The sequence below is a fragment of the Apaloderma vittatum genome, unplaced genomic scaffold (genome assembly GCF_000703405.1).
Source record: "Apaloderma vittatum isolate BGI_N311 unplaced genomic scaffold, ASM70340v1 scaffold23075, whole genome shotgun sequence".
Classification (NCBI taxonomy): Eukaryota; Metazoa; Chordata; class Aves; order Trogoniformes; family Trogonidae; genus Apaloderma; species Apaloderma vittatum.
The window spans coordinates 1-26357 of NW_009716816.1; the positions used below are offsets into that span (position 1 = coordinate 1).

Genomic DNA, 26357 nt, shown 5'->3' on the forward strand with positions numbered 1-26357 from the left:
ACCTTTGGCGAAGGCTCCGGCGGATCCCGAGCCGGAGGGCGCGCTTCGGTGTGTCCGGGCAAAACGCGTGAATTACAAGGTGGAGGGAAGCGGGCGAGTCCCACAGCGTGTCCCCCGGCGAGGCTGTCCCTGGTTCTGGCAGCCCCGAGGGGTTTGGCCGCTGAATCCGCGCTCGGGGTGCGCGCATCGGAGCTCCCGGGTTTGTGCGGAGAGTGGTGGTTTGGGAAGAAAATGCAGAACGACAGTCCGGGCTCCAGGTGCTCGTCATCTGTAATTCGGTGTTCGGCTAATAACTTTTTTTCCGAAAACCAACAGACTGTTTGGCTTGTTACGTGTTTGTAAATGTGTTTTAACTCAAGTCACCTTGCAGAGTAGGAGGCCTGTTATAAAACAAGCTGGATGTGGCAGGGAAAAGATAATCCTTTCCTTTTTGTTCAGCATGTTGTATTTAGCTGCAAAGTGGAGCTGGAATATGAAATTCAAGTACAGTAGTTTATTGCCTGGGTTGGTTGGTGTTATACAAATGCTTGATTTCCAGTGTCTGTTTTATTTTTGATCACTTTTAATTTGAGTTTTCATAGAAATACTTTTTCTTTTTTTTTTTTCCCTAGAGCAGTGCTGGTTCTGCATTGCTGAAAGTAACTTAGATGTCTGTTATTATCTGTCTTTAAATTGTTTTGTATGCTCTGTTTCTTGAGGCTACCAATAGTAGTTTTTCACACAGTACCTGAAGCTAAAGGAGACGATTTAATAAAATATTTTAATTTTTTTAGTATTACTTACTAAATACTTGAATTTGGCAATAAAATATGGAATTCCATGAGTCTGGAGCCACAAGAATGATAGCATTCTTGTGGAATGATGTAATCTGGGCTTATTTCAGATGGCAAGTTAGTATCTTGGAGTACATCTCTTCTTCCTGTGCTTGTACAGGTAAACTCAGCGAAGGGAACCAAACTTGGAAAATGGAAAATTTAACTTCCATCAGTGAAGACCTGCTTATTGTGACACTGCATATTCTGTTTAAAATCCATGATTAGGTTTAGAAACCTTGATCGTTTTTGAGTCTTTAAAAATAAACTTTCCACATCTTCTTTCAATAGTTCCAGTCTAAAAGAAAACTTACACTGTTTAAATACTCCTTAAGTATGCTTTAAAAATATTAAATATGTAAATTGGGCTGAGGTGGTAATGTATCTGATGATAACGCTCCTCACGGATCATGTGGAGCATTCTGCTCCAGAGTTCATATTTAGTGTTAGAACTGTGCATTAGTGTTTTCTGCATTGGTAAAAACGACAACAGAAAAAATCCTTCAGTGGTCCTAGTCCCAGGACTTGCTGTGTCTGACTTATGGGAAAAGTAGCCCCCTCAATTATTAGATTGGGTAGCAGTCACAGTATTTGTGTTTTGTTTCACAGAACCTTAGTAAAGGATTGATAGTCTGTGATCTTAGTTTTATAATGGTAAATGTATTAAGAGATTGATATTCTCACAGTTATGACTTGATTCTCTAAAACTACTGAGACAGTTACATTAACTTTTGGTGGGTTTATTTCTATTTTATTTTTTAACAAACTGTCTTGAGTTTTTGCTAAGTTAGAAACCTTCCAATTTGAGGCTGTAGCTGTCCGCCTTTTGTTTGAGGTAGAATTGCTCAAGGGAGGATGGTAACCAACAGTCCTCCTCATGAAACAGTTTCTAAAAACATCCTCAACAAGCTGTGCGCTTGGTTACTTTCAACTGTTTGATTTCTGTCTTTATTGCTGCACGTGATATTTGCTGCCTGCTGAACAGTAATTGAGCCATCTTTTTTTTTGTTGTTGTTGCTAGCCGATTTCCTTAGCTGCCTGAAGGACTTGCACCTTTTGTGTGTGTCTGGGTCTGTGCTTAAACAGTGAAGGCTTCTTTGATAATCCTTGGGAGTTGCCTGTGATGGTGGATAGGAGAGAGGATGATGGAAGCCTTGTATCGGACTGCAGATTTGACTTCTCTGTGGAGGAGGGTGGGGAGGGAAATAAGTGACGGTAACCAAACCCTTCTCCTGCCTTGACTCCCCTGTCATCTCTGAGCTACCTGTACTCCCTTCTCTTCCTAGCTCCTATGTAATTACTGGCATGGTTGTCTTTCTGGACAAGTGAGTTGTTTGGATTTGTGTTAGATAAAATACTTGTTTTAACTGTAGCTGGTGTGTAACAGCAATTTGAGGGGACATGGTGTTCGTCTGTTTACAAGAGCAGACTTTGAAAAAGTATTCTTCTTCCACAGAGTGAAACTTTTTTTAACTAAAAAGAACTTTTAAATTATTAATTAAAGGTGGCTTTTAATTTCGTTTTTTAAATATTTTTTTCTAACAGCTCTTCCTGTTAACTGAATATAAGGGTTTTGCTAAAAGATAACGGGGTGACTTGTTATGAGTATATAGCTTTTATGTTAAACATCATACCTATATACAAAAATTGATAGCAATTTGCTCATGAATCTCAGGCTTTTGAGTAAGATGGAACGGGGCGGATAGCAAGCTTATGATACGTATGATTATGACCTTTAGATCATTAACTAGAGTGACAGTTAAGGATTTCAGACTGAGACCTAAACTGAAAACAGTACTATTAAATGACTGAAGTGGCAAGGTGTTATGGGCCTTCACACAAGTGGGCAGTATCCCTCTGTTGCCAAAGTGTTTCTAGTAATGATCATAGTACAGTCCTTATTTCTATGGTTTTTAAGAAAGAATTATGTTTATCTGTCTGTATTTTCGTATTAGAGTACTACTTGTAAGACGTAACCCCTGTGATCCAGGAAAGAGCTTGAGACATTTAACTTGGCTAGTAAACGAGAGCAAGGCTGGGTTTAAGTTATGTTAGAATCAGGTTAATGAAGATCATTTGCTATTATGGCAGCTTTTCGCAGCAGATTATTCAAAAGGAAAATGTAATTCATGTGGATTGCTCAGAGAAAGGCTGTGCTGGACTGTAGAAATGCAAGAAGCAAGGTGCATTCTTAAAGCAACTTTTTTTTATTGCTAGCATGAAGGAAAGCAGTATTTACTTAGAAACACACAAATATGCTTTGTTTCTACATTGCAACTTTAAACATGAATCAGAAAATACAATCTGTAGATGAAACAATAGTGTTCTTTCAACGTTACTGTCTAAACTATTGATTTTTTTACTTTGTTCCATGAAGTGGTGAATAATAGAGAATTTTTTTTTCAGATTCTACTGATACAATGGTTTAACAGAAAGCAAATAGCCTAGCCTATGCTAGGCAAATGTGCAAAGCAAGAGCTGTACTGCCTGGCTGCTGTACCATTACTTAGAAACACCTTACTCGTATTTGTTTTTTGTTTTGAAATTCAATGACCATTTGTATGCCAGCAGTGCTTGCTTTTCCCTTTAGAAGAAACTTTTTAGTAAAGCAAAGCATGGCTGAAGCTCTTGTTCCAAAATTCCTCTCAATTTTGATGCTGGAAATTGAGTTTTCTAGTCACAGTTTTAAAAAAATAAAATAACGTGATTAGTCCTTTTCTAACAACAGAAATCAGAAAAATAGGGCAGAAAAAGCTGAGATCTATTAAGTGTTGGCTGCAGTTTTTAATGCATAGAGCTAGGAGAAGAAGAAAATCTTTTTTCCTTATCCTAAGTATAAAATACTAGTTTGGAACGGTGTCTTTTTCACTCGTTTGTGTTGTTTGACTCTGTTAGGTGTGTCATAGCAGCAATACCTTAGCTTAGTAATAGGAAGAACTGAGTCAGGTATTTGACATCATACTTCCCAGAAGTGTTTTTGGTGTGGGATTTTTCTTTTAACGTACTTTGTGCTGACAGGAAAAATGTTCTTTATTAAAGATGCAGAACTTACAGGGAAGGTAAGCCTGTTATTTATTACTTGCACCTCTCACCAGTAATAAGCTAACTGTTTGTTCTAACTGTCCAGTCCAGCAAAAAAGAGTAAAGAGCATGTGGATATGTTGTGGTAGAAAAATGTTATAACTTTTCAAGTAATTTCCGCTACTGACTTTGCTTCAGATATAAATGCTTAAAAAAAAATAACAGGAACACAGGTAATCTTGCAAATAACCTATTCTGTACTTTAAAAAAAGTTACAATGGTAAAAAGTTTTCAAAATTCGTTCATATGGAGATAACCTTAAGTATTTTCAGGATGTTTAAGGTAAGATTTCAGTCTAGTTATGATGGCAGATTTTTTGTGTAGTTCTCACTGAAGGTCCTGAGAAAACCTGACTTTTCTGGAGAAACTCATGCATGCTCCAAAGGTTGTACAATTTAAATGGGTCAAGCATCCTTTTGTATAATTGATAATGGGTAACTAGTCTTCACGTTAACTGTGGAACTGTGTACTTAAACACAAACCATTGATTAAGAATCGGTTTACTACTAAATCATGTTGGCATAAACTGCTTGCATAGTTTTTGATGTGGGACCACATCCCTTCAGTACAGGGGACTGCAGGAGCTGAAGTTGTCTTGGAGTTGGACAAATGCTAGGCAAGGCATTATTGTAAATGTTCAGTTGTCTCTGTTTGGAGAGAGAATGTCATAAGCTCTGCTTGTTCACTTAGTATTTTATGTGTTGCTTATAGGTCGTATGCGTTAAGTTTTCAGTAAGGTTTGAGCAACACTTGCTGAAAATATCTGGAGTATGTCAAAGCAGCATCATATCACTGTGATGACACTGCCTCTACCATGGTTATGGACACCACGTGGTCATGTTGCTTTTGTATTTTCAGTTCACTGTAATACCTGATTGTTTACTATTTGGGGAGTAAAAGGCATCTGGTATAGAAAAAATATCTGACACTTTAATCTATCTTGATTAATCTCTTAAAGGTAATGAGGAGACTTTCTAGGGCAGGGTAATCTGTGTAATACTGTTTTAGCTTTGTTTACAGCAGAAAGTAGACTGTAAAGAAAAGTGATAAGATAACATTGCAGATGTCAAAGATGTGAAAGCATACTGAGTGGGAGTAACTTGTATTCTTAAAACATGATTATCCTGGAAGCTGCTTGGCTAAACCTACTTGGGTAGATATTGATTCAGTGATAATGGAGCAGAGACATCACTATTGTGGATTTCCATAGGTGTGATAAATGTACTGTGACCTGGGAGGGAAGGGAAATATGTAATTAGATTTTTGAGTGCCTTGAGGTTGTATTGTGGCTTCATCTAGGAACATACAATACTGAGGACATGTAAACAAATATTCCACTTTCTGCCTGCAAGGGGTGGGGAAATGACAAGTATTACAAACAGGACCCCTTGTGAGGATTCCTTTGGCCGTAATTATTACATTTTTTATATCTGTGTTGGTGGCAGTTGTTAACTTGAAAGAAACTGGAATTTGTCGCATGCCTAGCAGCTTTCCACTGTATACATAAGATGAATTAAAGGCATTACGGCCCCAGTGAAGTCCTTGCAGCTTGGTTTTTTGTTCTTACTAGTCTATGGTGTTTGTCATATGTCCTGTTCTTTATATTAACATTTTATAAAACATGAGAGACTACTATAATTATACAAGATGCTGTAATTTGGCTCTGTTCTCTTACGAAGGCATTTAAATTACAATTAGAGAGTAGGTAGTCTAAAAGTATTCTATGTCTAAGATTACTCTCAAATTAGTAAACATAACTTTCATTTGACGCAGATAAAAAAGAGAATAGTTCAATTCAGTCAACCTTCAATTGCTGGAAGACTTAAAAAATCCCATTTAAAAATTTAAAGAAGGAAAGCTTTTTCAGAACCTGCTGCAGATACCTGTAGATTGCAGGATGGTTGCAGACTAGTGCAGATTGTGTCTACAGGTCTTTCTTAACAGCGTGTCTTCCTGTATTGGATGCTAGACCTGTTTTGCTTTTTTTTTTAATGATTTTTTTTTCTTTTTGTTAAGCTAAATTTCTTTGAAGTAAATAAAAACATCTGCTATTTGCCATCAGAAATATTCTGTAGTAATATATATGTATCCAATAATGCATGTGTGTACATTCAAACACACACTATGCAAAATTTTACATTTTAGTGCAGTTTTATGTTCTCATAATTGCAGTGCTCTGCTGGGAGCTGTAAAGATCAGATGTATTGGAGAATTGTGAGAAATAGGGAGTATTGTTGCTGTGTAGACTGTCAGAAGATCGTATCCAGGAACTTTGCCTAATTCTTCTAAAATCAGTTGGAGTAATTGTCATCTGTATATTTTCAAGAGCAATAATTTGGGAAAGAGTTTAAAACTTAGGAATACAAGCACGCAAATTGCTAATGCTGCACCAATTGCAGTGATGTTGGACACTTGTCACTTTTCTTACTATAATTTTCCAATATGTAGTGGTAAATATGATCCACCAAAATGGTATTATTTCCATGCATATAAATATGCACTTGAGCATGAAGGAGATCTGATTAATGTTTGGTGATGTAGGTGACTTCCAGAGTGTAGTGTAACTGATGTTTATTTGTGAAACTGGAGGATTTTTGAAGCTGCAGCTGGTAGTGAGAAAGAAAATGTGTAGCTAGTGTTACCTTTTCTACGGTGACTTGCCTTTTATGTAATGTGTTCTTAGTCTTCATTTTCTTACCTCAGGATAAGAACTTGTTAGCCGTTTGCCTTCTGGTATATGTCATGGCCTTGATTCTACCTGTAGAACGCAAGAATTTGTGGTGTATTTGAAGCCGAAATGAGTAATTGAGAAGGCTTGTGATTTCCCCACTGTAAAACAAGCATTCTGACAAACTTCAGCACCTTAGGGACATTTTCTCTTTACTTAGTCTTGTGGTTTCTTGAGTGTAGTTATGCAACGAATGCTGTAATTATTTTGTCCAAGAAGGGAGCTCGTCCACCTGAATTCAAGCCCTCATCAGCAGATAGATACGTCTTGAATCTAAAAAGCTTTGTTTGGTGTTACGCTAGACATTATTAAAAGATAGATGAAAGGTCAGGCTGGGGAAGGGAATGTGGTGGATGTGTGGGAGCAAGATGGAAGCTATACTTGTTTCTTTGCCAGAGAGGCAATTTCAGAATATCCTTGGTGGATGATGATAATGAATTAAATTTAAGCAAAACAGAGCACTTACCATTGCTAAACTCACTGCAACTGTTAACTGACCTAGGTCGCTTGTAAACCTTACCTATCTGCTTGGCTGCTTACAAAAGCAAGCTCTGAAAAGGCTACAGAAATTTCAACTTTGTAGCTTTCAGACGGTCATGTATAGAATTGTGTTATGAAAATACTGTCTTTAAACTGAAGTTCAACATTCCTTTTAAAAAGCTATGTCAGAGCTTGCAAAATGAGTCTTCTGTGAAAGGTTACTTTCTTCCAAAATAGCCTTCTCCTTCTGCTTATGAAGCTTTATTTTAAGGATATCATGTATGGGGAAATAGTTCTTGTGCTCACTGTAAATGTTTTCTTTTGGTTTGAGATTTCTAACAAATATTACCAAGACAGATACTCTGATGTGGTGTAAGTTGATTTTAATAATTTGGATTTACCAGAGTAAATCTGCTCCCAGAGTAGAAGAGGATGAGAAGTTCTCAGATGTACAGACTAGGCATTGACTTAACCTTGTAAATCCAGTAAATTGAAGTCATGTGGCAGAGTAGTTTTGGAGGACTCTTTAGATTGCACTTTGAAACCAAATATATTTAATTCAAGGCCTTACTTGTAGGCAAGCATCTGAAGATTTAGGCAACGCTGTATAAGCTGATTCCCTTGCTACAGTCTTCAGGTGCTTAAAATAAAACAAAAGATTGGGCTGAGACTGTATAGGCTACTTCTAAAGTAATTAGCAAACACCTTCCTGTTCTGCTTCCAGCATCTATTTTTTTTATAGCTCTTCTGTTCTTTTGTCTTTTTTTTTTCAGTCCAAGCCATATATATTTGACCGTGTATTCCAGTCAAACACATCACAGGAACAAGTATACAATGATTGTGCTAAAAAAATTGTCAAAGGTAAGGTGGAACAGCAGCTTTAACCATACAAAATGTCTCATATTTGTGTGGATTTCAGTGTTGGAAACTGATGCTTCTAATGCTTCTTTTTACCTTCTGAATGTTAAATAAGAGCCAATGTGGATCACAGCAGCATAAAATCATCCTGTAGTTGATCAATTATGTCAATGCTTAACTTGCTATTTCAGTTGATTGCAACATTTGATAACATTTATCTGTCATGTTTTGATTTGTTTTTGTGGTTTGTTTTGGGTTGTTTTTTTTTCCAATTCTCTGCAAAAGATTCTTTAAAACAACTTGTCTGAAATTAATCAAAATAACTCTCAGAAGTAGTTATGGTTTGGGTCTTTTTTTCCCACTCACATTTCTTCGTGAACATATCTTACATTAGTTTGTTTGGAGGAATATAAGAGGAAACTTGTGGAATTGTGTATATGCTATAAATCTTTACTAAGCTTGTTTATTTAATGCACAGCTTGAGGATTTTTTTGAATGTGATTTTTAGCCTCACAGTTATGTTTTAAACAGGAGTTACTGCTGTGCATGTTGGAGTGTACAGTTTCTCCAAACTTTGTCATTGTTGGCATAGTAGCTTCAGAAAATCAAGTCTTATCACAAAGAAGGTTGTACCACAGTAAGTTGGAAACTTTTCAGGGAACAACTTGTTTCCTGAAAATAAATTGATGAATTTCTTGAGATCAGTATTATGTGCTAATTGGCGTAACCTTCAAAACAACTTTAGAAAAAAAGTTCTCAGAAATTCATAGAATATCAACTATTAGTGACAGGAGAAGACTGGGTGAATGTAGGGATATTTTGATCATTAGAAAAAGTAATTGCTGTGGAAAATCCATGCTGCTGTAAGTATTTAACCTTTTAACGAGTTAAATAGTAATCAGAAGTTTGCTCCTCAAAAACTGGTACTAACTAAGAATTGCAGTGCTGCCCCTTTTCTCCGCCTAGAAGTCAAGTCTGTTTCTCTGTGCAGCGTTCCTGGGCTGTGCTACATCTAGTGGCAAATGAGCTGTAGTGGTGGTACAGATGGATTACGGGTATGATGGATTGGCAGAGTTCCCCATTTGGAGTATCTCGTGCTTGGTTTTGGAAAATAAAAGTTTGCTTGCAGGATGTAGTTCTCCAGTAACTGACTTGTAAACAAAGCAAGCCACCAGCCCCTCACCCCTTAATCTAAAACTTTATGTTAGTTCATTCATAATTTGAAATATAAACTTAGGGCCAAAGAGTAAGATGCTTGAAAGTACTGCATAGCCCATTCTCTTCACAGCTGGTCAATTCAGCTTTCCTGAAGGCAGAAAATATTATAGTGTTCTCATGTGTGATTTCTTCTGAGTTATCTAAGGCTATGTGTTCAGCCTCGCCATAGTATCGATTTCCTTTCTGTTTCTGTCTCTGAAGTCCTGATTTTCCTGGTTGCAGGAACTTGACACATTAATGACTTAATATGCATGAGAAGGAGTAGGGAGGAACGCCCTCCTTCCTCTCAGAGGAAGGAACTCTTCACAGAGTTCCCAGACATTGAACGTTTTAACTTGCTGAACTGCCTTAGGAACTGCCTGCTTGCATTCTGATTCATTTGACTTTGCTTTTGAAGAAGGAAATGAACCCTAATGATAATATTCTTTCCCTTCAGATGTACTTGAGGGATACAATGGTACAATATTTGCTTATGGGCAAACATCGTCTGGAAAGACACACACTATGGAAGTAAGAAATTTTAAAATAATTTTCTTTTTAATGACTGTCATCTCTTTTTGTCACAGTAGCCTTATCTTTCTAGAAATAAGATGTCTGCTTGTTTGCATCGTACAATTTTAATTTTCTTTCCCTTTCTATTACAATACTTTGATACCCAAAATGTGATTTTAGTACTGAGATTGGCAATTATTTTTTATTTATTTTTTCAGCCCTCAGTAACAGGATGAGAAACACAAGAATAATGTTAATAGTCCATTTTCACTTTTAGTTGTTGGGGAGATTTCTGAGGATGTTCTTTTTCACTCCTGGCAAATGCTGGGGCTAAACAAACTGTGAAGACTTTCTGTTACAAAATGCATCATACCTGTCAGCATTTTAAAACTAATTTGTATGTTAACTACTTGTTTTGCCGTTGGATGCTCTCTGTGATGTTGGATTCAGTATGAATGTTTCATTTTATTTTATCTTTTTCTAATAAGGGAAAGCTTCATGACCCAGATGGAATGGGTATTATTCCAAGAATAGTGCAAGATATTTTTAATTATATTTACTCTATGGATGAGAATCTTGAGTTTCATATTAAGGTAAACTTTTTTGCATTGTTACTTATTTAATCTACATTAAAACTGGAAGTAGTCTATGGCTAAATGGATGTTCTATATCTGTTTAAAATGCTTGTAACTTGGAAAATCTAAATCTGAGTTATTTCTTAAGTAACTGACTCTTTGTAAAGAAGAATTACGTTAACACTTTAATCTTGTTTCCATTAAACATTGATGGTAGCTATCCTGATAACCTATGGCAGTGCTGATAGTGTCTGAAGCTTTTGTTCAAAATAGTTTCTTCTTAAAGGTTTATTTTAGTTCAGCCTTCAGGACTTGAGCTAGATGTGGTATTATGTGGAAGGTCATGATAAGCATACTGGATCCTTCTCATCAAAAAGCAAAGCATTTTTACCTTCTGATGCTGTATCTTCATTCTCCTTCCCACTTCTAGGTGTCATATTTTGAAATATACTTGGATAAAATAAGGGACCTTTTGGATGGTAAGCCTTTTATTTATATTGAACATAGAAAATAAATTGTTCTGGGGAGAGATATAAAAAAACCCAACAATTTATCGTGATACTAAGATAGGTATACAGTATGCTAATAACCTATACATGATAAGGGCACATCAAAATGGCAAAGCATGGAGCTAGTCTATATAGTATTACCAAAGCTGCAGGGGTGGTTGTTTCATGTGTATTAAGTTCTTATCAAGTGTTACTGACAAGTAACATCTATGGCTTGGGCTGCATTGTATACAGCTCATTCTTTTTGCAAAGAAATTATATATACATAAGCTTTAGAACAACTTCTCTTCCAGTTTCGAAGACCAATCTTTCTGTTCATGAGGACAAAAATAGAGTTCCCTATGTAAAGGTGAGCATCAATCTGATATGATTTCATTTTGCACTCTTAGCACACACAACTTACTTCTGACTTGTTGGTCTGGTGTTATTTTTGCCTTTTTTTTTTTTCTCAAAGGGTTGCACAGAGCGTTTTGTATGTAGTCCAGAAGAAGTTATGGATACTATAGATGAAGGAAAATCAAACCGACATGTAGCAGTTACAAGTAAGTATTATTGTTTGTCTCCTTTTAGTACTTTATCAGTTCGCTTCTGATATGCCTTAAAAAGTAAGGAAGGCAAAAATAGTGAGCAAAATAATTCAGGCTTTTGAAAGGGTCTATCATAAGCAGTGTCAGCTTGTCTTTCAGAAACAAGTATTTCAATTAATTTCTTGTTAGATGTTATTGCTTAAACTTGGATCGAAAAGAGAAGGTAAGTGTTCAGTGAGGATCTCCCAATCACTGGAGAGTAAGCTGTACCTCTGCAGTAGGAATAGTGCAAAATCCCCATCTGTGGAATTTGTTCCAGTTAACCTGTGAATCTGTAAGTAGGCGCTGTGCCTTGTCTGACATCTGGCCATTCTCTTGCATATTTTAAGAAAAGCTGGTTGGAGTATGTAGTCAGACATGCTGCAAATTTAAGCAACATCCCAAGCTTTTTGGCCTGGACATGCAACTGTGTTGTAAAGAGCCATGTCACAGGTCCCCGAACTCCCACAAGAAGCAGGATTAGGAAGTGACAGTATGTTAAAAAAACCAAACCAAATAAAAGGCAAACAAACAAAAAACCCAACCCAACTAAAAAAAAAAAAAGACAAGGAAAGGTAAGGTGCATGCAAAATAATACTAAAACACAGTCATTAAGAAAATAAAAGATTTTTCTTCTAATTCTTTTTTTTGTTAAAGATTGAAAATAAAAATATGATGTTCCCCTTAAGAGTGACTCAGTCCTGCACTTCCACTTCATTGCTCCTAGGTAGTTAGGTTCTGAAGTGGGGACCAGACTAAATAATGGAGAAATAGTGGAAATTTAGATAGAATGGAGCTATGTGGAGCTGTTTCTGTAGCATCGATAAGCTGGTCCTCTTAAGCCTGTGAGGGAATTATGGTTAAAAGGAAGAAGAAACAGGCCGATGTTCTCATTCAGTTTGTGGTCAGCTTAATGATTTTAATCCATTAAAAAATTTCTTTAAATTCAGTGAGTCTTGTTTACTCTGCATGTTTTGTGGCAGAGGGGGCAGTAGATAAGTAAACTAGAAAGGGCTGAAAGGTTATGGCCATCTAGTTCAAATTTTCTTAAAAGGATGCAGTGTAATACATTGTAAATTTACAAAAAAACCCATATGTACTGATAGCAGAATGTAATTGTGCTTTCTGTTCTAATAAACTAAATTGAATATGTGAAATCCATAGTTGACAGGCTAACAAATCTTTATCAGTGAGCTTATGTGGTAATAATAGAAGCCCACGTGAGACTGGATCTTTGTTACTGGGTTAGGTGATACTATTGGTTTTGCTGCCTCCAGTTTCATTGTCATGGGGAGATGACTCTATACAGCTTCAGTAGCTTTAGCTCTGTTGCTTCGCTGTGGGAAGATATGTTTTGCTAAGTTAGTATGGTTGTACAAATATTTTTGACAATTTATGTATTTTGGATTATAGATATGAATGAACACAGCTCCCGAAGTCATAGTATCTTTCTTATTAATGTAAAGCAAGAGAATACTCAAACAGAACAGAAACTAAGTGGAAAACTTTACCTTGTGGACTTGGCAGGTAGTGAAAAGGTAATTCTGAATTTCTTTCTCTGCTCTGAAAAACTCTGTTTATTCTTTACAGCCAAATATTTTACATTAATGTCATACTGGTTGTTCAGTTGTCATCTCTGAAGTGCTTTCATGTTGACTTTGAAATGTGGTTTCCGAATCCTAATCTGGGTAGGTTTTTGGGTACTACCTCTTTAAGCTGACCTGCTATTTCTGCAGCGAGAGTTTGTAAATATGAAATAGGGTGTGGAAATAGGCTAGAGTTCAGTCTCAGTATCTGGGAGAGCAAAAAAGTGTACAGGTGTGTTGGCTGGCTAGGTGCTGCAATAAAAAAGTGGTTTATGGATGTGGAATATCTGAATTTTCTTACATAGTGGTACCAAGTTTCTTAATTTGAAATTCTGATTAACGTATAAAATTACAGCTTGCTTTCCTGCGTCAGTGGCTTAAAGCAGGAAAGGAAATGTGTCCCATTTTGTTTATTCACTTCTTATAGACTGTAATTAGCCTTTTAAGAGCTAGAATTTTGATGTGCTTTTCATCTTTGCTGATGGGTTTATTCCTATCTTTTGTCTCCAGCTTTTTTCAGTCCTTTCTGCATGCTGTTGTACTTCTTCATGTCATTGTTTTATGGCCTTATTGTTGTCTCTGATCCTGTGTTTATTCTGAAATGTGTTTCTTAGGAATGGTATTTTTTTTGTCTTTTAATGAGAATGAAACTGGAAGCCTTAAAGGGAGAACAAAGTTAAAAGGGCTGGGTTCAGGTCTCCTTTCTCTTGTGATTTTGTTCCTTTCACAGTTTGTTTCAAAGTCTACTTTTCTTGGTTGTTTTTGAGATACATGAGGTTTTCTGATGCCTTATCGTGGGTGGTTTAAATATGGGTACATAGAATTGTTTTGCTGTAGTCATAAGAATAGTAAAAAGAGGGATGTAGAACTGTAAGCCAAATTCACCCCTTGAGGTAGAGAAGAGCAAAGGCAACTAGAATGGTGTCAGGGTAAATTTATTTTTTTTTTTTTCCCCCCCCCCCCATTTTTACATTTCTGCTGATACCTGCTGAAGTTCCTAGAGCACTCAAGTAGGCCACATTCAACCTTTAAAATCTGCCCTCACAACTTCTTGCTGAGACTGTTGTATTTTCTGGAAGGGTCAGTGGTGGTGTGTGGTGGTTTTCTGTTGTTTTTTTTTAGAGGGGATGTTGTTTGGGGTTTTTCTGTTGGGTATTTTGTTGTTGTTGTTGTTTTAGGTGTTCTGTTGGTTGATTTTTGGGGTTTTTTTGAGGATGACATCTGGACAAACTATTCATGACACTTACTTCCTTTTAAGGAATTCAAGCTTTTTTATAAACAACTTTTGAAGTTGTTGACAGATGTTTTTTTTAACTATACGTTTATAAAGGTGTACTTTGCAGGGAAAATACTTTAGTTTAAAAAATCAAACATCTTCAAACAGTGAGTTTTGAATGAAAAATTGATGGTGAGTCAGGGAAAGTCTGAGGAAGAGTTTGCTGATTCTAATTTGACTTGCTTATGGGTACCCCAGAGTCAAGGAGACTGACTTAAAAGTAGAAAAATTACTCAAGTTTTACATTAAACTAGAAAGTGGGGGGTTTTTGCATTTAGTAATTTACTGAAATATTGTATAGGTTAGTAAAACTGGAGCAGAAGGTGCTGTGCTGGACGAGGCCAAGAACATCAACAAGTCTTTGTCTGCTCTTGGAAATGTCATCTCGGCTTTGGCTGAAAGTAGTGTAAGTGTTCTCTTTTGTATTTTTATACTTCAGGATTAAAGGCTTGCATCTATGAGCATGGTGTTATGCCGAAATTCTTTCCTGATCTCAGTGATACGCGCAGTCTTTTAAACTAATCCAGTTGCATCAGTGCATTTAATAAAGTTGTAATTAATGTTGAGGGATCTAAGCATTGTACTAAAAATTTTCTTGTGCTCTGAAAGTTATCAAACATAGAGGTACAATTTTATGTCATCTCATGTGTATTCAGTCTTGTGATTTATGAACTGAAGTAGAATTTAATGTCTCTGAAGTTGCACCTAGCAAAAGTGTAGCTCTTACTTCAACAAATTAAATAGTGTATCTGAATAAAACATAGCTGATTAAATTAACCATTTTCTTTGTAGACTTATGTTCCATATCGTGATAGCAAAATGACCAGAATCCTTCAAGATTCACTAGGGGGTAATTGCAGAACAACTATTGTTATTTGCTGTTCTCCATCTTCATACAATGAATCTGAAACTAAATCTACTCTTCTGTTTGGCCAAAGGTGAGTAAATTAGTTAATATTTTGCTCTTACTGTGCTCAGAATTAAATGCAGAATGAAAAATAAGGAAGTTGCTCTGTTAAGATTTATGAACTAAATTAATTGGAATGTTTACTTTGTGTAATTCAGTGCACACGTGGTTAAGTGTTGTGTTCTACCTTAAACTGGGCAGAATCTATTCTTTTTATTATTATTTTCTTTAATGGAAAGAGGGAAGAAGGACTTTCTCCCTGTTAAGTTGAATCCTTTATTTGCTAGGAGAGCCTGTCCTCTGCCACACTTCCTCTGATAGCATGTTGAATTACATCTTCTGGTCTGTTTCTTGTACCTGGCATTCCAGGAACATTGGAATTAATATTTCTAAATTCCTATATAATTTGTAATTGAATTTCTAAGTTCCTGGTTCAAATCTGATGTTTCATTAGGTACTTCTTCTTTATCATTCTGTTATTAATGCTTCAGTTGTAGTACTTCAGTTCCTGACCACTAGATTTAATAACTTCATTTACTGGAGCACATTACAAAAGCTTTTTTACTTACTTTTTCTACTGGTGTTTTCAGAGAAGTATTTTATTATGGGAATTAGACTAGATGACTTGAGAACTTCTGGCAGAATTTGAGTAGTTAATGGATGTCAAGTAATGACTGCATTCTGCAGCACTGAGGTTTTTCTACACTCCTTTTAGAATCTGGGAGGTCTTTTCATCTTAGTATTTCTTGAATGAGCTGTCAGAAAGTGTCTTCCAGCTGTAGCTCTGTAGTTTTGCTGCCTCATGCTCTTGACTTCTTCAGAAGTTAATGGAGTACGCTGCTATCTCAGCCACCATAGTTAGTCTGGTAAATTAATACAAGGATGTTAAATTTATGCTGAAACCCTCAGCTGTGGTAACTGAAGGCTGGATAAATGTCGCACAACTTAGTAGAAAATGATGTGTCTTTTGGTAGTAATCAGTCCCAGTAAAACTTTACAGAAGGATGCTTATAGGAATCATAATTTGGGGAGGGGTGGGAAATTTTTAACTAACACATTTTGATCTTTGAGAGGAGGTATTTGGTAGTAGGAAACTATACAGAAAAATTACTGAGATGATGTACGGCACTGAAGTAAAAACTACATTAACTTTGTGATAATATATTAATAGTGCCTCCAAAGCTAATGTCTTTGGATGAGGTTTGCCTGACAACGTAGACAATCACATCTGAACTTTATAGCTTGTGCACCTTTTTGGTTAATGGGTTTTTAGGCTGAAATGAGCTGTTTCTTAACTAAGCTATACTTTTGTCTTGGTGCTCTCAAACTAGGACAGTGATTTACACCCTAAAAGTATTATGCTCTCCACTGGAGAAACGTTTGTTAGTTGTGGCAAATACTACCCTTTTTTCAAAGCTGTCCTGACCTGAATTCTTTCAGGTGAAAGTATGCAGATGGATTTTGCTTATTCAACCAGCCTGGGATTTTTCAGTCTTCCCAAAGTTTTACTCTGTCCGTTAAGTTATATTGATTCAGTTGAAAGAATGGGAAGTTGACAGGGAGTAGAAATAAGCTTTGGAAAGAAGTGAGAGTGCTTACCCTTTTGCCTGTGATTTGCAGGAATTTTATTTGGTAACCTTTAATTCATTTCCTTAAAAAAGAAGTTTCAGAGCTTTTTTCTCTTTCTATGTAGAGCAAAGACCATTAAGAACACAGTCTGTGTCAACGTGGAGCTCACTGCAGAGCAGTGGAAGAAGAAGTATGAGAAGGAAAAAGAGAAAAACAAGACTCTACGTAACACCATACAGTGGCTAGAAAATGAACTCAACAGATGGCGGAATGGTGAGAAGCTATTATTTTATTGTTCTGCAAGATTTAGGCAAGACAACAGAAACTGAATTAGTCTTCAGGGTACCAAAAATAAATATAAGCACTATGCAAGACAGTAATAAGACTATTAAAGCTAGGATATTAAGTTGACATTGGAACTGTGTATTTTTCACTGTATTGCAACTGCAACAATTTCTAATAATCACATAATGACTAAAATATCTGAAAGTATATCTGAAAGATGCTAGGTTCTTCAGTAGTTGGTTTACTAGCAGAGCTAGGATTATATTCTAAAAATTTTATTTTTTTGGGAAGAAAAGTTATATTAATTGTAAACACAGGTACCAAACTAAGTATTATCTGTGGTTTGGTTTTCTAATTCAAATCAACATCACAAAATCTTGTCCTCATTTAGAACTCAAAACATGTTAATAGGCAAAAAAACCACCCAAACGCCAGAGCTGCTGACTGTACAGAATGTGTGCCTGTTCTTTCTTCCTGAATAATTAACTTATTGACTGAAGCACCTGGCAAAATGCACATTATATATGAAACCTTAAATTCAGGAAAGGAGGAACATACGTCATTTTTGCAGATGTATTGCGAAGTTTAGCAGCTATAGAAAATGTTTTTGCAGTTTTGTAGACAGCTGTATCATGTTCTGATGTAAATCTGAGAAAAATGAGCTCACTTTAATTTAGGTAGAATGTGTTATTTTTTTTTAATATGTTTTTAAGCCTTTTGCAGAGATGGTATGAGGCCACACCTGAAGTGTTACATATAGTTCTTTGAGAATATTTACACAAGCTACTGAAGTGTTGCAGAGAGCCCACACCTTTCAAGGGCTGCGTGAAATATTTCGTAATAAGACACTAAGGAATTTAGTTAAACAGAGAAGTGCCTTGTGGTGTTTTTTTTCTATGTGAAGTTAGTAAAGTGTTCTCATCAGAAGAGGCTTAACGAACATGAAAGGATAAAAGTGTGACTCAAAAAATATTTTGAATTAGAAGGAGAGCAATTTAAAAGTAGTGTGGCTACCTAGCAAAACAGATGGCCAAGGGAAAGGAGAGAATTTTCTATCTTCAGGGCAAGTTAGGTGCCTTTCTAGAGGATACAGTTTGATGTGAGATTTGGAGCTCATAGCTGAGTAACTGGGTGAAATATAATTATCTGTGATAAGCAGGAGATAGTTTGGATGATGTAGTGATCTTTTTTTTTTTTCTTTACCATGCAATCACATCAACTTGATTGCTTATTACCTGTGGAACAGTGCTCTTGGTAGGGAGTGTGTAATACTTCCCAAGGCTAGCGCTGTGGAAGATAAGCCTCATGTCTGACTGCACTAAAACTAGGTGTGTTCTTTAAGGGGAGACTGTACCGGTTGATGAACAGTTTGACAAGGAGAAGGCCAACTTAGAAGCTTTTGCAGTGGACAAGGATATTACCGTTACTAATGATAAACCAGCCACCACAATTGGAGTAACGGGCAATTTCACTGATGCTGAGAGAAGAAAATGCGAGGAAGAAATTGCCAAACTATACAAACAACTGGATGACAAGGTATGCCGTCCTTATTTAATGTAACACCTCTTAAAAATATATCTTGAAGTATATTATGTAATATTTAATTTGCCAGTCCTTGTTTGTTAGTAAAGCTTGCTTAAGTATTTGCCTGGAGTGCCTTCTCTAATTCTGAAGGTCTGATTAAGAGAAATCAAAATTGCTTTAGCTGGTGCTAAGTGTGTGTCCTTTCTTAGTTGCTCTCCCTTTGCTGAACTCCTAAAAAATGTCCTGCAAGCTAAAGTACCAGCTTATAGGAATAACCATAAAAACGGAAGTTAGAATGGAAAAATTAGTATTTTCTACTTTATGGGTGTAGAACGTTCCTAGCTGATTGTCTGGAGTCTTACTGCACCAGACAAAACAAAACAATGAGAAAGCAAGAAAATGAGTAATTTTGAAGATAGTGGTGTGTTTTGGTTTTTTTTCTGTTTTACGTATATATTATTTGAACATAAATTTAAGAATAGTACTGAATTTGGAGAGGAAAAAAATCTTTTAATTAGATCTGAATTGTTTCATGGAAGTTAGAACAACTTGGAGAAGATTTGCAAAAGCACAGGTGTAAAAATTTTGTCTTTTTTTTTTTTTTTACACATAAATGCCACGTTTATAGCCTAATGGATCAGCCACTGTAATTGGAAGGATTTTTTTTTCTTTTATTGCTTTCAGTTGTAAAATTATCTCAGAATTTGAAAGAGTTGGATGCCTAAATTATTTTTACTGGTCAGTATTTGTCAGTTTATTGAGCCCTTTCTTACTTCAACTGCAGGATGAAGAAATTAATCAGCAGAGTCAGCTAGTAGAAAAGCTAAAAACACAAATGTTGGATCAGGAGGAGGTGAGTTTCACTCTTGCATCTTCATTCTGGTTTTGTTTGTCTTTCTTTTAAAGAAATTGGAGGCGTTCTGAATAGGTCAGTGTCTATGACCAGGGAGTAGAATGATGGCTTACTAGTACAGTAGTCTCTCTCATGCTTTATCAAAGTGCTTTGCCTATTCATTCCCCCTACTTAACACTGTGCTAATGGTTAAGCTTAAACCAGTTTACTTCAGCCTTAAGTGTCCATGAAGATTGGAGAAATTGAAATATTTATGGGAAGACACCAGCAGTTGTTTTGCCTATGTGAAATTAGCAGTTTGTCAAAACTGAAGATACCTTGATTTACTGTAAGAAATCGTTTTTTAAGGGTTACTTCTGATCAGTTGCTGTACAGAGAGAGAAGGAGGAGGAGAGAAATGTAATGGCCAATAATGAAAAAGGAGGTATTTATGTGCTATTTCAGACCCCATAGCTGTCAGAATATTCGAACAATTTGTATGCCAGTGGTGTAACTTTATTAAATGGAGAAAATACCTATTGTTAATTTAATTTAGCCAAATTATTAGAAAAAAATATTATATATAGCACAAAAACTAAAAAATCTTTATGTACATGGCAAGGAAGAAATGTGTTGAGGACTCGGGAAGTTGAAGCTACTCTTTAGTCTTATTTAAATAAATAAATCTGCATCTTTAGCAACTGTTCACTTTGTCTAGTTTTTCTTCAGCAGCCAACTGTTAAAATGCTGAAGCGTTGTCAGGAGCCTGTTGGCAATTTCAGATTCATGAGTAGTGTTCAGTGGCTTTTTCTTAAGAACTTGCGATATTCCACATGCATTTTCAGTTTCTGTCATTATGTGTCTTGATTTGTAACCACTTCCATTTTGAAAATACTTTAAAGAGCTATGGATATGGATGATAAATTTAATTGCTCATTATAGGGGGGCCGGTTAGCTCAGTTGGGTGGGCTTGGTGCTGATAACACCAAGGCCGCAGGTTCGATCCCCATTCGGTCCCCATGTGTTGCCTGATTTAGTTGAGAGGTGTCCCTGCCCATGACAGGGAGGTTGGACTAGATGATCTCTAAGGTCCCTTCCAGCCTAGGCCGTTCTATGATTCTATGATATGTTTGCTGTACCCGTCCTTGGCATCCCTATTGCATGATGCAAGACATTAAAAAAAAAAAAGAATATATATGTAGGCTAGATATTGTAGAAGCTAAAAGCATTAATGAGATTCAACTTATACATTGAATTTTCTTGATGATTATTTGTTGTTGTAGTTTTAAATAAATCTCTATCACTATTGCAGCTTCTAGCATCGACTAGACGGGACCAAGACAACCTGCAAGCGGAGTTGAATCGCCTTCAGGCTGAGAACGATGCCTCCAAAGAGGAAGTGAAAGAGGTGTTACAGGCCCTTGAAGAATTAGCTGTCAATTATGATCAGAAGTCGCAGGAAGTAGAAGATAAGGCAAAGGAGTATGAATTGCTTAGTGATGAACTCAATCAAAAATCGGTACGAAATCAGGCTAAGAAATTACTGTCTGTCTTCAATGTAACTTTTCTTGCCTTAATCTGTATTTCTTGCTATAAGTCATTTTAAGGGTTTTACAAGGGAAAATGGGAATCTAAGTCTAATATATGTTTACTTTTAATAAAGGATGATTTTCTACAACTAGGAAGCTTCACAAAAATGCATAGTGAATATTGACATTGATAGGTCTCGTCTTTTTAGTACCTGTGGCATTTTACTACATGAAGAGTATTCAGAAAAATCCTAGATGACAGAAGTTAACACTTTCGTTTCATGCTGGTGATGTGACTCAGTTTTGTCTTTCTGGTGCAGTTGTGGTAATCCTCACTTAAGAATCTACTCCTTCCAGTCTTGAAATTGCAGTGAGCACGCTACACCTTTTCTCAAAAGAAATGTGTATCTGCATGCTGTATTTATGGAATGTAAAGTAACTTACCTTGATGCTTTCAAAAATAGGCAGTTTATTTTACTTTCTGAAAGGAGTAGTCCTGAACACTGAGGACATACTCCAAATGCTCACCCTGGTTAATACAGATACAGCAGCAGTCTCACAGGGTGAGTGTCATAGGCCTGCTCACATACCTGCATAGTTTCTGAATTGACTGACAGTTTTGATAGCTAATTACTTACCAGACTTGAATTAGATTTAAATAGTTAATACTCTGCCCACTATCCTGAAATTTCAAGTACTGGAACAGGTTATCTGTTGGCTGGCATTGCAGACAGAATATGTGGTGGTGCAAGTCTCACTCGTGTCTCTTCTTGAAGATTAAAATTGAGTGGATCTGAGTCTTTCAGTGAATGTGACTTTCAGTTTTAAGTCAGTAAGATCTGACTAGATGGAACACTGGCACCAAAATACAAAATCATGAAACTTTTCTTTAAACTTCTCAATCTTCTGAGCTGAGTAATCTTTAGTGGTAGTTTGGAGCTTGTCAGCAAGTCCGATCATCTATCGTCTTATTATTGTGAGCAGCATTTAAAATTTGGTGGAATAGGCTCGCTCTGTGTGTATGATTCTGAAGTATGTGGTGATTTTTTTTTCTGTTCGTGTTTTTTTTTCTTTATGTTTTTGTTGGTTTTAATATCAGTTATAGATAGTCAAGTCATTCTAGTGGTTATTATAACTAACATCTGTCGAGTGCCATGAATAATTCAATCCATAAGAAAGCAGTAACTGTTCGTAGATGTTATTTCTGTGTTTTCAGTGTGGTTTAACCTGGCAGGCAGCTGAACACCATTCAGCCATTCGCTCGCTCCCCACACTGCAGAGTCATGAGAGAATCAGGAAAAAAAAGATAAATTTTGGGGTTGTGGTAAAGGCAGTCTAATGGGACAGAAAAGGGATGATAAATAATACTACTACACAAACCACGTCATGCACAATGTTATAAACCTTACTGTCATGCTAAATCCAAACACAGCACTATATCAGCTACTGGGAAGAAAATTAACTCTATCTTATGCTTTTACTGTAGGTTACTCTAGCCAGTATAGATGCAGAACTTCAGAAACTTAAAGAAATGACCAACCATCAGAAGAAACGAGCAACAGAAATGATGGCCTCCTTACTGAAAGATCTTGCAGAGATAGGAATTGCAGTAGGGAATAACGATGTCAAGGTAAGAATAAGCCAGTGCAATTTTTAATGCCATTTTTTACACACATACACTGTGGGTAGGTGGAGTCAATTTTCTTAGTATGGTAAAAGTAACCATGTTAGAAAGCCTCATACATATTAATAATTTGGGCATAAGCTTATGCATTGCTTATACGGTGGTTTAATTGGGTCCCAAACAGAATTTGTTTATGCAAAGGTAGGGAAGAGCAGGTACGATTTTTTTGTTTTTCTGCAGTAGTATTTTCATTCAGACTGTTAAACAGCTATATGCAATGGTTGTAGTCAACAGTATCATTTTAGAAATCTAACGCGGACCTACAGTGGCAACCAGGATGATACTTATACTTAAAATGGAACAAAGAACTGAAAAAGATAACTTTAGAAGACCGCTCTAGGATGAGAATGTGTGCAGTGTTAGAAATCTATAGTGAACTGTATTTCCCTCTTCAAGCAACTCAGTATCTTAAAATCTTCTACATAAGCAATCAGAAAACTTAAAAAGAAAAAAAATATTATTTTGGTGTTCAAATGCTCTGATTATCAGTTGAGGTGAGGGCTGTGTGCTGGGCATGAAGTTGCTTCAGCTGATCTTTAATTCTCTTTTGTTATTTTTGTTATTTCTAAATGTGTCATTCCACACTTTTCAGCAGCCTGAGGGAACTGGCATGATAGATGAAGAATTCACAGTTGCAAGACTGTACATTAGTAAAATGAAATCAGAAGTAAAAACAATGGTAAAACGTTGCAAACAGTTGGAAGGCACACAAGCTGAAAGCAATAAGAAAATGGAAGAAAATGAGAAAGAGTTGGCTGCTTGCCAGCTACGTATTTCACAGGTAAATGTTTCTTTACAGCATTATTTCCTAAATTGTCTTTTGAATTCATTAACCTGCTGGAGTGGGGGGGAAGGGGAGAAGTTACAATTTCGTTTTGACACTTAATAAGGTATGTTTGTCAAGCAGCCACATGACTCGAATGTATCCTGAATACTGTCTTCGGTTTGGATGCTTCTGAGTAACTGTGTGATGGAAATTTCACACAATTTAGAATTTCTGCAATATGTTTGTAGCCTGGTGATGTTTTTGTAGCACTTGTATTAAATACTAGGGTCCATATGTTCTCTATCACAGGATCCTTTACAAATCCAAGTCTTACAGAAGCAGTGGCTCGCAAGCACACTGTGTACTAATGCAACAAGTTGGAAGTGGGAGAGGTAGCAGTAGCACAGTAAAATTACAGTAGGCTTGCAGAGCAGACTAAATTTACTTCTAAAGTGAAAAAGGCTGCTTTAGTGCTCTAGGTAGAAATTATCAGTAATGTTATTTCTAACACCTCTGAAAATTGTGATCAACATATGCAACTTAGTTTTTCTATGTTTTGTTTTACATACAGATGGTCATCTTTTTTTTTAAATCAGGAGATGCATATTTCAGTGCAGTCTTCCAAATACCGTGGGACTCTCTTGCTTGTGATAGTATTTAGCACGCAAAACATCTTTTCTCCCAGCCAAAAATGTATTTCATTCCAGAATAAAGACATAGTCTTACAGGCTACATTACGGATCTACTTGAGTAATCATATTCATCTTTGAACTTAATTGGCACCACTTTTGTTTTGAGATCAGGTTACTTATTTTTAAACAAGTATACCCTGTTTATGCAGATGTAATTCTGTGATACCTAGTTCAATAGTAAATGAATCTTTCCGTTGTACAAGCATGAAGCTAAGATCAAGTCGTTGACTGAGTATCTTCAGAACGTGGAACAGAAGAAGAGACAACTGGAAGAGTCTGTGGATTCCCTTAATGAAGAGTTAGTTCAACTCCGAGCACAGGGTAGGAGTTGTCTCCTTACACCCCACCTACCACCATCACCATTTTCAGTATATCGGGATAAATGGGGAATTGTTCTGTTCTATTTAGATTGAAGGACAGAGCTATAGAATGGCTTCTTGCTACTGAACATGTGGAATTAACAGGAGAGCGGATTTGCTTTTGAAAAAACTGTGGATAGGAGTAAATTAAAGACATTGCTGATTTAGCTGATCTTTGTGGTAGAAGGGGACTTTTTCAAAATTTTGAAGTGTTGGGAAGGGGGAATTAGCTCCATCTTCCCTGTGATCACCTAGTTACCTGGCTGAAATGTGTTGTATCTCTTCTACCCCTACTAGAAAAAGTCCATGAGATGGAGAAAGAGCACTTAAATAAGGTTCAAACTGCAAATGAAGTCAAAGTAAGTTAATTTCATTGTTTCTTTAAAAAAAAACCAAAAAAACCCCCCCAAAAACCCCAAAGTGAAGTATTGCATATAATACACAATTTATTTTTTTTCTTAATAGCAAGCTGTGGAACAGCAAATTCAGAGCCATCGTGAGACTCACCAGAAACAAATCAGTAGCCTAAGAGATGAAGTTGATGCAAAGGAGAAACTTATCACTGAACTTCAAGAGTAAGTAACTGTTACAGTTATAGTAGTGCCAAATGTCTCTGGACAGAAGCACGATATGGTGGGAAGGAAATGGTAAGGGTTTCCTCCAGCAGTGTCCTTGTAACTTGTGTTGCTTTACTGAATTTTGAGTGACAAGTTCAGCTGATTAAAATATTTACTTTTTGCGTTCAGCCAAAACCAGAAGATGATGCTTGAACAGGAACGTCTTAGAGTTGAGCATGAGAAGTTGAAAGCGACTGATCAGGAAAAAAGTAGAAAACTCCACGAACTTACGTAAGTGATAATGATGCATAAAACAAATGTGTATGCGAACACTTTATGTTTTAAAAAACAGTGACCTAAGTTGAAGTGGCTCTCTCTGTATGATATGCCTGTTAAAGGAGAGACTTCAGAACCTTCGTGAACCTAACTTCTTTAAAACCTTTGCACCGCCTTAAACATTTCATATTGGAAGTAAAATGACGAAAGATACGAAGGCCATATCTTTTTCTTCGTTCATATGCTATGGGTTGGTGTAATTAACTTCTCAGTTTGCAGCTAAGTATTGCATGCTCTAAGAGTGGAAGAGGCTTGTAACAGTTCCCTTACTCTTTTTTTTTTTTTTTTGTATTGTGTTCACTTATGGTGTGGTTTTTTTTGGTTGTTGTTCTTGTGCAATTTAAAAGCTGACTGTAATCTCCTGGAAATGTTTGTAGAGTATCAGTAGCAACCCCTTTCTGGCATACATGGATTTATCTTTACAGAAATTGAAAGCACATACTTAAAGCAAAAGTGCGTGCTTTTTGGCCATATTTAAACACACACAGTGGCTTTCAGGCTTTTATCATAGAATTTGAAATAATCGGAGGGACTTGATTGGTCTATACAGATAACCAATAAGCAGCGCTTGCTTTTTTACTTTTTTTCTTTTAGTCTGACTGTGAAATACAGTGTTGATTTAACTGACTAAAATGTTAATAGTAGTCAGGTCTTGTGAATCCATCTTATTCAGATTTATATGCCACAGCGATTTTGGAAGTTACAGTAGGTTCTCTTGTAAGGTTTGCTATATGTACCACATTGTCGCTGCTTATTTTAGTTTGTAGGCTAAGGTATAGATAGCATTGATCCCTTAAAGGCACTTGCTATAGTAGAAATTTTCCTCTTCAAAAGACTTAACAAAGAAGTATTAAAAATTAGTTTGGTATTCCATGTCCTATCCCAACCTTTTTGAATTAATTATTTTCCATTGTCTGTCTTAAATGTCTTACACTAAACAAAGAAAAAATCCTTAATCTGTCACGTGATACTTCTCAGCTGGTCAGAGCTAAGAACATCTGTAGGATGAGGTATCCCCAAGTGTTCATGCTGATCTTGGCAGACAGGCTTTCTTTACCTGTTCTGGAAACTTAAAATTGATGCATCTGAACATACTTCTTTGTATTCCTTGAGTACTAAAAGGATTTCTCTCTTTC

General features: G+C 36.4%; 1 protein-coding gene across 1 annotated transcript in view; it reads left to right on the forward strand.

Annotated features, from left to right (window-relative positions):
* Positions 1–3835: 3835 nt before the first annotated feature.
* Positions 3836–26357, forward strand: part of KIF5B (kinesin family member 5B) — a 29526-nt gene continuing 7004 nt past the window's right edge. The window contains exons 1-20 of the mRNA XM_009869686.1: positions 3836–3871; positions 7875–7962; positions 9614–9687; positions 10158–10262; positions 10675–10723; positions 11047–11102; positions 11208–11295; positions 12733–12857; positions 14483–14587; positions 14974–15119; positions 16782–16930; positions 18285–18478; positions 19251–19319; positions 20611–20817; positions 22314–22457; positions 23104–23292; positions 24173–24290; positions 24626–24687; positions 24794–24903; positions 25075–25176. Of these exons, the coding sequence (XP_009867988.1) occupies positions 3836–3871; positions 7875–7962; positions 9614–9687; positions 10158–10262; positions 10675–10723; positions 11047–11102; positions 11208–11295; positions 12733–12857; positions 14483–14587; positions 14974–15119; positions 16782–16930; positions 18285–18478; positions 19251–19319; positions 20611–20817; positions 22314–22457; positions 23104–23292; positions 24173–24290; positions 24626–24687; positions 24794–24903; positions 25075–25176 (2216 nt within the window). The remainder of the gene's footprint in view (positions 3872–7874; positions 7963–9613; positions 9688–10157; positions 10263–10674; positions 10724–11046; positions 11103–11207; positions 11296–12732; positions 12858–14482; positions 14588–14973; positions 15120–16781; positions 16931–18284; positions 18479–19250; positions 19320–20610; positions 20818–22313; positions 22458–23103; positions 23293–24172; positions 24291–24625; positions 24688–24793; positions 24904–25074; positions 25177–26357) is intronic.